General features: G+C 41.5%; 1 protein-coding gene across 9 annotated transcripts in view; it reads left to right on the top strand.

Annotated features, from left to right (window-relative positions):
* Nucleotides 1–5,763, top strand: part of ctnnd2b (catenin (cadherin-associated protein), delta 2b) — a 244,366-nt gene extending 238,603 nt beyond the window's left edge. For all 9 annotated transcript variants that reach the window (XM_085255835.1, XM_085255837.1, XM_085255839.1 and 6 more), the window contains 2 exons: nucleotides 1,104–1,180; nucleotides 3,066–5,763. In XM_085255835.1, the coding sequence (XP_085111961.1) occupies nucleotides 1,104–1,180; nucleotides 3,066–3,329 (341 nt within the window). In that variant the 3' untranslated portion in view covers nucleotides 3,330–5,763. The remainder of the gene's footprint in view (nucleotides 1–1,103; nucleotides 1,181–3,065) is intronic.
* The last annotated feature ends 7,752 nt before the right edge of the window (nucleotides 5,764–13,515 follow it).

Here is a 13,515-nt window from a genome sequence, read left to right on the forward strand (position 1 = left end):
TAAGAAGTTGCAACGCGCGTTTGCGTACATAAGATTTTCTGGAGGAGGACAGACATTTGTTTAGAACTCTTAAAGATGTCAAAGAAGCTCCTTTAAGCAATTACTTTGGTGTTCCTCCACCCCCAAAGAAATGTCAGAAGGAGTCCGAACCACAAAAGAAGCGCGTATTCTCGGAAAAGTGGTTGCAGGAGGTGAGCTGGCTTCAAACAAATGATGAACGCACAGAGATGTGGTGCAGAATATGCCGTGAAAATCCCACTCTAGTGGACAAAAACACTGCCTTTTATATGTACGCAAACGCACGTTGCAACTTCTTATCTGGTGTGCGTCTTTTATTTTGACAGCGAATGCACACCTGCGGACCACTTATGTGCACCCCTGATTATATGCATAGGCTGTATATAAAAGATGGATGTAGCCACAGTGACATGACCAACTGGTCAGTGAAGTCCCTTTATGAGTCCTCAAGCTAGTATTTCTACCTGTGCTATGTTAGTGCTTTGAAATTGGATGTGTCAGGTGAAGGGTGGCTTTGACTGAGAAACCTAGAGATACTGCAGACTCACATGAGCAGCCACTTATCAATGAATCGTTTTATGACTACCCAACTAGCATCTGAGACCACTGACCTCTGCTGTCTGCTCACTTTGCACACCTGAAAGCTGTGTCTGTGTTTTCTCTCTGGTCCATTGAGCTAAGTCAATTCTGGCCTCTGGCCTCTAACACCAATCTTCCCATTGGAAGGCCTTAGGCTGTTGCACCATCATATCTTATAAGGAACTTTTCATTATCAGCAGCGTTTTTCTTCCAACATCACCATCAGCACAGAGCTTTAATCTTGTTGTCAACATCCTGGGTTTCAGCGAGGGTTTCATTGTTGTATGCGGTCTATCCTTGGAGAGAGTTCACACCAAGAGCAGTTGTTACATGGGAAACAAAAAAATCCAAGCTCTCCTTAATCACCATTCATCATCCTCTTCATTAATGTTAATGCAGCAGGTGTCCAGCTGATACCACTGACAGCCTACTCCCATTTGATTACTTTAATTATAAAAACTGAGTAAACGATTTAGAGCATGAACTCATCCTCACTGTGTCTGCAGGTCAAATCTCCGGTGGGTCTTCAACACTACACAGAGGAGCGTATGTGTCCCCAACTGATGACCTGAAGTATAATCAGGTATGAAAAGTCCCTTTCTTTAGGAAACACATTCCATAATCAGGTTTCATGTACATGCTAAAGGTGACTTGTTACCTCTACCTGACACACCAGCATTAAAGGCTAATTTACATCATGGAGCCCTGCTCTCAAAAACTAACATAGGTTTAACACTGTGCGGCTTAACGTTTTTAGAACATGTTTAGCATAATCATCACTGGGTTGGTTGGCTGGTTGTGGCTAATAGACTTACATTAGTTTATGTTAGCAAACTAGTGACACAATTGATAACTCAGTAGAAAACAAGGGCACTGAAACTAAAAAGCAATATAAGGGGGTCACTTTGAACTGCCCCTATCTGCAAAAATGAGTTTTATGTTGAAAAAGCAAGGATATACCGTCCACTGTCACTCTGTCTCTTTAGCAGTAAGTGTTTGTTGCTGTTGTTTCTTGTTGTTTGGCCAGCTGCACTGAAACTGAAAAATAATGTAAGGCTTTTATGAATGAAGACAGTGTGGAGGACTTTTTTTCCACTGAGTTATTGTTACTATTTAGACTTACATTTGTTTATGCTATCTCTTATCACCAACCACCCTACCCAGTGAAATCACGTTCTGTACTGGCACAAGATGGCACAGCGGTAAATCTATGTCATTTTTTGGGAGCAGGGCTTCATAGTGTAAATTAGCCATTATACATGTCCACTATAAACTCAGAAGGTTCCTTCCTTCATGAAATGAATTACTAACACTACAAGAAGCAGGTGTGAATAAAAATAAGATGTAAAGAGTAAAGTGTAAAGAGAGAGGAAAAAATAAAAACACCAAAGACAGGTTAGTGATTATATTTGAACTCAATAGTTTAAGATGCCCTGATTTCACTGAGGAAATGTTTGAAAACCCACAACACTCAGCATCTGATAGACTAGAAAGCATTAATATTTCCATGCTGCGCTGCTAGCTTTATTCAATTCTTTATGACTCATCTCACCTTTAAGAGGAAGATCTGCTGTATAGTTCTAGGTGAATAGGAAATATCACAGTGAAACTGAATCGTAAAGGCTTTAATAGTGATACTATAAAGACACTATGACGTCCTAAAAGGTCACTGTAAACCTATAAAGAATGCTGTTTAAGCACTATGGCAATACACCCGTGAATTCCAGTTATTCTCACAGTCTAGTCTTTGGTTGGATGGTGTTGCCGGTAAAAGCTAATCGCTACCCATCACCCACTTTGATGAAGGAATGTCAGAACTCAGTTTTATTGAGGTTTTGCAGACATGTGACCACTAACCATGTGATGCTACCTTATTTGGACATGGCATTGACAATAATAGTGACTACGTAGAATCAAGTGAACAGGGTCCCAATCAAACGCTTAAAGACGGATGCATGACCATCTGTCAACTACCTGTTGCTATGGAAAAAAAGCTCCTCGTGGTTGGTTTGGTCACAAGCATATTGTTGCGGTGGTAGTTTGAATAGAAGTGATGGACTTGTGTATAAATACTGGCCAGCTGCTCTCTGAGCTGGAGTGAAACTGTAAAAAGTGCAACACAAATTGGAAATTTGCCTTCAAAGTTAAAGTTCCAACTTTTGAAATGTGAGCCCTAAGGCACAGCTTTTAACTTGAAGGTGAACATCTCCATTTCCTGTTTGTGTCACACCTTTTCAGATTTTACTGCTACTCATCTAGTAGTTTGTAGTAGACATCTGCTAGCAACCAAAGCAATCGCTTGGAAGCTTTGTATTGTATCACATCCAATATGGTGGACGACTCTATAGCAATGTGCAGTGTCACATGAGAAACCTCATGGTTCCCAGTACTCCCCTCACTCTCACTTGTGGTGACTTGGACCAATCATGAGTGGTCATTTGTAATGATTGTGCTCTCCTTCTTTCTAGGTATCTTCTCAAGGCTTGCCATCAGAACCCTACCCCCCTTTCCAAAATCCTCCTCCACCTGACAGCAGCAACTACGAGGATCAGGCCTGCTACGAGAACCAGGTTCATGCTGGAGGGCGTCCCCCGCAGGGTGACCTTAACATGCACCTGCAGGGCCTCAAGTCCACCGGCAACTATGTAGACTTCTACTCAGCCTCGCGGCCCTACAGCGAGCTCAACTACGAGACCAGCCACTACCCAGCCTCACCAGATTCCTGGGTGTAAGGGGAGATGAGGGAGGAGGAGGAGAGTACGGATAAAAGAAAACCCGGAAGTGAAGGGGGGGTGGCTTAAAGGTGGAGTGAAAGAAGATGAAAGGACAGGTTCCCTTCCTCCCTCCCCATCCTCCCCTGTAGTTCCTGAGTAGCATCATAGATAGCAGGATGATGAAGGGGGAGGATGGAGCGCATGAAAGGAGACGCGGGCAGAAAGCTTGATAGACATTTCACTCCTTTCAGGGACATCTCTGAGAGGAAGGAGAGGACCAGAAGCAAATGGAGGAGTGGCCAAGCATGTGCATGCACACCACCAACCAAACTGACCGACACATTTTCTTTCTGTGTTTCGTTTGTGATCAACAAGTGGTAGAGAAGGTTCACCAGACAGAAAGAGCGCCCGCTTCTTGTAGGCCTCTGGATACAGAATGTCAATCAGAGACTAACCCGGAGAGAGAGAAGAGAGTCGGGACATGAAAGGGAAGCGCGAGAGCAAAAGTTGGCAAACGGTTTTGCGATGAAGAAGGACGATGAAAGATAAACGTGGATTGGTGGACTTGAGGATGAGATGTTTTGCAGCGAGTCAGAGATACCCCAAGAGGAATCTGTAAATATGTGGTATAGCATCCATGGGTTTTAGTAAAGTGAAGCACAAGAACTGTAGGACACATAGGACGTCTGTCACACAAAACTTTTCTTTCTGTCTGTGGCTTCAGCGTGACGTATTCTCTGGGCAAGAAAGACTTTTGGTCATTTGTAACACTTTTTTTTGTGTTTCTACTTTTTTAATTCTGATTGTATAGTATTTGATGTACACTGTACATTTACGGAGATGCATTGCGTACTGTACATTGCACTATTTTCTGTGTCATGTCAGGCCTTTTGCCACTGGTTCCGACTCACCTCCTCACCAAGTACGCCCCCTTACCCAAACACACACAGACTTTCAGAACTCATATCATGGATGTTGCTAATGTGAAACACTGGATATGAATTGCAAGGTCACGGTGCTCCTTTCCACTGCCCTACAGTTAGTACAGCTGCCAGAACTGCTAAAGAAAGGTTGTTTTTTGGGCTTTTTTAGGCTAGCGTTGCATCTTCTCCACACCATTCCCCTGCTTTTACCCCCCTCCTTTGAGTGACCTGTGTTCATCATGTATATAACCGTGCCAAACGAGGGATACTTCCCCTCAGCTGAAAGGGGAGTGTTGACGGTGCATTCAAGGGTCCAAGTTAAGCTGAAGGTTTTCAGCTGAACATCCTCGCCGTTCTAACGATGCCACTTTGTAAATGCTTTGGTTTTTCTAAACTGTGTTTTACTGGGATGAAAACCGTCGAACTGCACCGAAACTCCCGAGTAAAATCGTAACAAGAAAAAAAAAAGAAGAAGAAGAAGAGAAAAAGGAAAATCGCAGAGGGACTGTGGAGCCTCACTTCCTCCAGAGTTGTACAAAATTAGTTGATTTCTGTGTTGTAAATTAATTCATGTTTGAAGTACAAAAAAAGAAAAAACTTTTCTGAGAGATGGTTGGCAATTCTAACTTCATGGTAGACAACAACTGTTAATAGAGTACGGATATATATTATATAAATATAAATATATACTTTTTATGTGCAGATGTGGATGTCACTTATAGCAGCAACATTATGGAAAAAAAGACTTGTTTAAAAGAATTTTAAAAAAAACAGCTACATGTAGGAATTTTGTTCACAGTTAATTTTCTGGTCAGCACACTAAAATTGTCGACTTTGTGTAGTAATGTTGTTGCTATGTGGAGTAGAGTAGACCAGGGCCCAGGGATCCACGTCGTCACTGAGGCAGTCTAGCAAAGGTGCTACATCCGTGAGAAGTATTTCCGACACGTCTGTATTCTGTCTGTGCACAAGATGTTTTCAGACTCCACCCATCGTGCTGCACTGACGCACTGGAGTGTGTCACCAGTGCACCTCTGCTTTTTAGATGATTTGGTCTCAGATACCAAAACATGCACCCGTCAATGCATGCCCATTTTGTTGTCAAACTGAAATATCTTTTTTCTTTTCTTTCTTCTGTTTTTTTCTGTAAGTGAAGAAGGCTAAATTGTAAAAGGTGACACCAGACCCTGGTTCTCCCTACTCACTGCTGTTTAGAAGTCCTAGAGGTCATCTTCCAATGCTTGATAAAGCCACTCATAATGCAGCAGCCCCACCACCACAAACACACACTGGATGGAAAGCAGACGTGCTGTATTTTTGTTAGTAAGCATCTGGAAACTGAGAACGTTATGTATGTCCTTGTGATCCTTAGGCAGAGAAAACTTACTATGAGACCTGTATGGAGATATAACGTCGGTGACCTTTTTTTTGCTAGACCAAATGTGTTTTAAAAAGAGAAATTGTGAATCTTTCTATTGCCTCAAACAGACTGCAACTGCTCCAAAAAATATAAACGAACCATCAAAGAACCTCTGATTCTGAGAGTTTGTTTGTTCTGGTGTCAAAAACAAAGCTGTTTACGACTGAAGTAGTACTCCTGGTGCAAAATTGAGGACTCTTTTCTCCAATTCTATTCAGTTTTATTCATATTGCAGGTAAAGACTGCGATATAAAGAGAAAAAGCCAGCTATTAGATGACCCCCCTGTGAACAAGCACTCGTGGGAAGGAAAAAAACCCTTTTAACAGGAAGAAGCCTCCAGCAGAACCAGGCTCAGGGAGGGGCGGCCATCTGCCACGACTGGTCGAGATAAAGGCTTGTAATTGAATGAGCTGCACAGATTAACCTGCAGAAAAACAAGAACAGGAAGTGACACAATACCACAGTGATCCAATAGCACGCTATGCTATTCTCCCATGTTTGTCTTACTCATTATATTATTGTGATGGACCGAGTTGAAAAACAGGAGGAGCCCAGGAATTATTAGAAAAATATAGTTTCCATTTATTTAACCCCCAAAAATTATATTTACAAGACTAATAAATGTTGAGCTCATAAAAGAGGTCAAAGAAACAAAACTGAACTCAGGCAAAAACTGCAACCTTAACAAACCAAATGACTGCCCAAACATACATAATTGACCTAAACATGAAATGACATACAAGGGTATATATAATGGCTGATCAGACCATTGTGACACATGAGGGGTAACAAACAAAACACAATCATAAATCACAAACGATGCAGTACAATCTGGTTTGTTAATAAACTAAACACTAAAGAAGAAAATCAAAAACCCCATTAAACCCTAAACTCAAATATTTAATTAAATACAAATACTTTGTTTTTAAAGTAAAGAAAACACACATTCCCCCCTTCAGCAGGAAGTGGTGGTGTGGTCCAATTATCTTCCTTTGTATTTAATGGTTTCAAACCCTGGCTACCATCTTTTGTCCAGCAACTCCCAGGGATGATGGCAGGTAAGAAATAAAAAGACAAAAGTTAGTCAGAAAGCAAAGAAATTAAGTAGTATGAATACATAAGTAAACTAAATGTGCGCGCTTACAAATAGAACAAATGTATCCAAAGTATAAAATGTATTACTATGTTCAAAATGAAGAATGAAAATACAAAAGTTACCGACTTTAGAGTGTGGCCACGGGTTTGGCCATCACAATTATCCTAACTTTTTACCACATACTCTCCAACCTGTTGAAATATAGGCTTGATTGCATGAGGCACTCTGACAGAGCTGGCAATGTACCATCAGCAGCTGTGGCACCACATCAGTGGAAAAAAGGTATTCTGTGTTTTTTCCAGTGTGCTGTGTCTGCAGAACAGCTTAGGTTTTATTGTTTGGCATCCCACTTTCCAGGGAGTTTTACCCACCCTTCTTTTAGTACAGGACGGAAATGTGTTTGCTAGAGTCAGACATTATTCACATCACAGGAAACACATTTCTATAGTTGCTAAGTCAACCAGATGTCCTACTTTGCAGGACTGTACGGCATTTTTATCCTTTGTCTCCTATCCCTTATACTGAGAGTTCTCCAACACATCTGTTCCTGTGTGGGTCCAGCCTCCTCCCAAGGACGTGCGTGTTCAATTAACTGGTGATTCTAAATTGGCCATACTTATTGATTTGAGAGTGTGTTTGTCTGCCTCGAGCTGTGGTTTGACTGGTGACCTGACCAGTGTGTACCCCACCTGTCACCCTGTGTCAGCTGGGATAGGCCCCAGCTCACTGTGAATAAGCAGTTAGGAAAGCAGATGTGTGATTGGCTCAAATTTAAAAAAGAGAGAGAACACAAGAAATGTGTGAGTCAAAGTGAAATGTGTCACTCTGTGGATACATTCCCCCTTAAATAATGCCACAAAGAGCAGGAGCTTTAACATTTAACAAGGATTACACAAGTATACAAAAGTTATTGCACAACACCATAAATGCTTATGTGCATTCACATATGATATTTGTGTCCTTCATAGTTTGTTTTTGTTCTCCACTTATGAAAAGATCCTAACTTAGACTCTTGTCCCATGCTCAAACTCTTTCAACCACATTAAGCTCCAAGGAAGGACTATTTTTACATATTTCCTGGTCCTGGGACAGTGCACACTCATGGTTAGTTGCCAGAAAGCATTCTTATGTGAAACTAACAATAGAATACAAGTCATTCAGTGGTCCCTCAGCCCACTGCAGACGGAAGCAAGAAAAGGAATCCAACCATGCTTTGTTAAACACTGACATACAGAGTGCTGCAGGAATGAGTCCTAAAACCCTGAAATAAGTCATTAATGTCCATTTCACTTCCAGGGGTTTGGCTTAGATGCCTAAAATATGGTCTGTGGTTACTTTTATCCTGCATCATTAAATATACAAGTATCACGCTCATGTGTTTTCACATAATCTGGACATGTTATTGCTAACAAGTCGCTAAATGAGACAACAGAAGTTGTTGGAGACATTTGTGGTTGTCGTCCTAAAATTATTGGGATTTTCAAATCCAATTAGCATTTTTTTATTTTTTTTGGAGGATGCATTTGAGTTTTATTTTAAACAAAGCTTTTATCTCAGTGTTCCACCATCCTAGACAAAATCCCTGAAACCAGAGAGATGCTACCTTCATGTAAAGTCCTGCAGATGCAGGTTTGGTCTGAATCCAGCAGAGCACCTTTGGGGTGACACTGAACAGGAAATTGGCAGCATGACTGTCTGACTGACAAATCTACTGAAGTGATGTGATGTGGCAGTCAGCATGGAGCCAGATCTCACTCACAGGAAGGTTTTCAGCATTTTGTGGAAGCTGGGAACAAAAACTGCCCTGTGAGTAAAGGGGGCGGGGTCTAACTAGCAGTAGTTTGATGCCTCTAATAAACTAGATGAGTGCACATGTTGTATTAAAGATACCGCAAATAGAAACTGGGAGAATTAACCAGTGTGGTATAGCACATTGTAGAGACTATTAACATAAATGCTGCTCATCATTTAGGCACGGGACAAAAGGTGGCGGTAGCCTTTGCTATTTACCTTTAATTCTTCCATTTTTACTTAGATAAGATCAACACATGTTGATGTGACATAATCAATGGAGTTTTCCAGTGGTCTGTGTGTGTGTGCGTGTTTCTGTGTGTGTCTGTGGGTCTGTGTGCAGGTCCATCCATGCAATGACTTTATTTTGGCCTGTAAAGGGTTATGAGTGCTCTCTGGTGGTCATTAGAGAAACTGCACCACAGGTCAGGGTGGCGGCCATTTTAGTCTCCGAGGCCTGTTCTGCATGACTTTCTGCAGATGGATCGCCACACCACAGACACGCACAGCATCTCTGAGAGCTGTGTGTGGGGGGGAGAGTGTGACTACACTGTCGGAGTACAGAGCAAAGTGAGAGAGAAGCTCAAGAAATAAATAGTGGACGTCCTGTAAGTTTTTCACCGAGTCTGGATGCTGATGTAAGAGCTTCTGTATCACGCAAACAGTTTCTTTCTGTGGTCGGAGTATATGATCAAGTGTGGGAATCCGACCAAGTCTAATAATTTCATGCTAGTAGCAACAAATAAAAGAAATAATAATAATATTGCAAAAGTGCTGCTGTGATATCAAAGACTTTTTAAAAAAAAATGAAATAAGTAGCATCAAAGACTGTATATAAAAGATGCATCTAACCCTGTGATGTCACATATTTAATGCTGTAAAGCTAGCTATTTTACCACAGAAGGCTATGGAGATGCCCTCACCTTTGAAGCCAGGGTTTAAAGAGCTTTTCAGTTTCCAGCCACACGGGTCGTTTGCTAGGTAGCTACTTAGCTTCACACACAAAGTCAGCATTTCAGTTGATTTGTGTGTGTTCAATAACAAACAACTGAGAGAAGGATACAGTTAGAGCCTTCGCTGTCCAAAAACTGGCATTACAATTCACAAACAAGGCTTTGAATATGGCTTAAATGTTCTGGTTGAACATGGTGTGTTAGATAAACAAAAGGAAAACTTGTTACACACGCGCAATAGCAAACCAAGGTGGAAAAAGTGTTATCATTCAAGGAAAAGTTGCGGAATCTCCATCAGACCTGTTAGATTTGCTTTTACTTGTCCTCTGAATCTACACTTTGTCCAAGAGGCTTATGTTGCCGCTTCTAAATAACTCTCAAGTGTTGTTTCAGGTCCCTGTCAAAATGATGTATCCTCAAACCAAAATCATTGGTTTTCGTTATGACTTCCAACTTTTGGCAGAGACTAAAAAGGTCCATGGAGAGAGGCTTTAACAGCCTCCGGTACTGTTCAGTATTGTGGCTCAGTCCTTCCTTCAACATGCCAAGCACATTTTTTTTAAGTGCTCTGCTCATTCATCCCTTTGGTGTTTCATGTTTTACTGGCTCCAATTTACATCCTTACTCAAATAACCTGGATTAAATATTAAAGGTATATTTAGCAGAGTTTGTCCTGCCCGCAGCAGTACATGACAATAATAAATCTGCTCTGCATGGCTCACTGCCAGACTTAAACATATAGTTTATTTATTTAATATTTTGGCTGCAAGGACCTGTGCATTTTCAAGATCAACCACTGAAAGGCATAAATCAAAGTCCACTTTACAAGATGTCTTGGTCAGTGTGATTCGACCTTCTCTGTACAGAACGTAGGTTCACAGTGTCCTCAGATTCTCTTGCCAAGAGTAGAAAATATCTGAGTCCTCACCTTAAAGACTTGGTAGCTGCTTTCCTCAAACACAGAAAACGGAACACAGGGTTTCCTTTTTAAAATATAAAATGTTTTCACATTTACATGTTTTAGCAAAAACTCTTAAAAACCAACACATCGTCCAATGATCTAAAGAAACAAAGTCATTCCCATCTATCAGTCTGGAAACGTTACAAAGCATTTCTAAGGCTTTGGGACTCCAGTGAACCACAGCGAGAACCATCCATGAATGGAGGAACCTTGTGCCGTTATATCTGGCATAAAACTAACACAGCATTTCATAACAAGAACAGAGTCAAACACGGCGGTGCTAGTGTGATGGTCTGGACGTTCTTTGCCGATTCAGGACCTGGACAACTTGCTCTTACTAACAGAACCATGAATTCTGCTCTCTACCAAGGTAAATGTCTGACCATCAGTTTGTACTCTGAAATTCAAACACACTGAGGTTATGAAACAGGACAAAGATCCAAAGTACAGAAGCAACTCCAGCCCTAAATCAAAGAAAGAAACAGTAGGAACTTTTTAGAGTGACATAATCAAAGTTCCAATTTGATTAAAAATTCCTCCAAAGGAAAAAAACCCCTAATAAATCAGAAAAGGGGAAAATACTTTTTCACAAGACTGTGTATAAATAAAGATGAAACATTAAGGGACCTTTATGGTCTCTAACCAGTTACACAGGTTAGAGACCATTGCGCAGCTATTATTGTTGCAACCATTTAGAAGGATCCATCCAGAGATAGATCCGATCACTACAACTTTTTGCAATCGTTTGCTGAGAGCGAAAAAAGCATTCAATTGAATCTTTCCTAGTCACAAGGTTTCCCATTATCGCTATTGCAGAGGTTCCCAAAGTGTGGGAACCGCGCCGCGGTATGAAAAAAAGAAAAAAGAACGCTTGGACACTGCTAGCATAATGGACAGGTTTTTGACAGGGCTCCCACACAAACGCAAAGCAGGAGATGAAGCATCATCAAATATATTTCCAAACCAACTTCCTTCCAAGCCAAAGACTAGAAAATATGGTGAAGCATATCTTCCCTTTGGTTTCACCTGCACAACTGCCAAGGTAGGTCTCCCCTGCAGAATTGGTTTTCCCTGCATCGGGAGCACGCACTGGGCTCTCCAAATCACGGACGAACAGTCCACGAAGATTTTTCAGGGGGGCCTAGCAAAAAAAGCTTGGGAACCACTGCTCTAGTGTGACTGAGGCTATAACCACAACACTGAGGAAATCTGGTGGTCTTGTGGCTCTATCTACCCTGATGGGAATATTCTCTTCCGGGATAACAATACTGCATCAACAAAGGTTTGCTAAAATAATTCACATCATTTTCAGTCACCTGATCACAACCCAGCTCTGCCCTCCACCATCATCAAAGCAGCAAATGAGGAAATATCTTTTGAAAGAGTGTTGTTCCATCTCTCCAGTAGACTTCGAGACTCGAGGAATCCATAACAAGGCACACTGAAGCGCCTGACTAGGATATTTATAGTTGGCTTTTCCTTTAACCCTGTGGCATAATCTAATTGCAATGCTAGGAAATCAACACATACAATAATTCTGGCATACACTAATAACTACTCATATTTGAATATTTCTAGGGTAGGGTTAGGGAAACTACAAACAATGGCACCGCACACCTTTAATGTACATTTGTTGCAGTTCTCAGTGGTTTCCACTAGTGGGCAAATAAGGTCACATCCATCCATCCATCGCTTCTGCTCATCCTTTTCAGGGTTGCAGAGGACACTGGAGCCTATCCCAGCTGTCTTAGGGCAAGAGGTGGGCTACACCCTGGACAGATCGCCAGTCTGTTGCAGAGTAACACATAGACATAGACAACCATTCGTGCTCACATTCACTCCCACATTCACAACTATGGGCAATTTAGAGTTTCCAATTAACCTAACCCCACTAACTGCATGTCTTTGGGCTGTGGGAGGAAGCCAGAGTTCCCGGAGAGAATCCGTGCAAACACGGGGAAAACATGCAAACTCCACACAGAAATAAGGCTGCTTTTTATACATAGAGTGTCCTAATTCCACTATAATACCATATCTGATCTTTTTTTCCTTCAGACTTTTCTTTATAGTAACACAACACATATATTCGTATTATATATAAGCACATGTAAATGTTTTTTTGTATTATGACCATTCTGGAGCAAAATTAGCCAAAATATTGAAGCATTGCACTGGAAGAGCTAAGGATGACTTTCACACCATCACCAGTACTCACAGAGCACTGGATCTATACAGTACCTGACAGTAAACACGTCCTCAACATTAGCCAAAAATTGAAGATGCCCTTTCTGACATGTTCTCAATAATGGATAATCTGGTTTAGATGGCCAATAGATGATGCAGGAGGCAGCAGGAATGATTTGCACACAGTGAATCCTCTACATTTGCCTGCACATGGGCGGAGTCAGACATCACGCAGACCTTAAAGTATGGAGCTGGCAAGTTTAAAATGTTTTGTTTGTTCAGAACAATTGGGACACGTGCTTCATCTCATGCACAGGGTTCGAGACGACAGTGTATGTTTCTCATGGTGTGTTTTTTGTGAAGTCAACAAGTCACAGTCCTAGCACTAAGCTGTTTATTTTTGGCGCTGCCTTTCAAATTCTCCACAAAGCCCTCACAAAGCCTGCGTGAGCTGGCTTCTCAGCTCAGCTATCAAGAACTGCTCGTAAGCTCTCCACTTCCATGAAAATTCCTGTTGTACTATGTATTGATGTAAAATGGCTTGCTGGCTTCCTCCTGAATGTTCAGCTGTCCTTGTCTGCAGCTATCATCTGTGACAGCCAGTCACCAATCATCATTTGGCCGCGTCGGAGCTCTTCTCTCCATCCTGTTAAAATCCCTCCAACTGGCTGTTACCTTCCTGCTCTTTAAAGCCCCATTCCCGCCCTCTTGGTATTCCTCTCCAATAAATGTGTATGTCAGTTTCCAATACGTTGTGCCCTTTCTCCAAGGCTTTTACCCTTTTTTCTTCTAAGGTAAATAGGACCCATGGACTGTAAAAGATGGACACAGCTTCCAAAACTGAAAAATAAATGGGGAACTTTGTTTTAATTTAA

This window comes from Mchenga conophoros, linkage group LG18 (assembly GCF_057382185.1).
Source record: "Mchenga conophoros isolate Kocher_MC1m ecotype Shallow Benthic linkage group LG18, M_conophoros_male_GT1.1, whole genome shotgun sequence".
In the NCBI taxonomy this organism is placed as follows: domain Eukaryota; kingdom Metazoa; phylum Chordata; class Actinopteri; order Cichliformes; family Cichlidae; genus Mchenga; species Mchenga conophoros.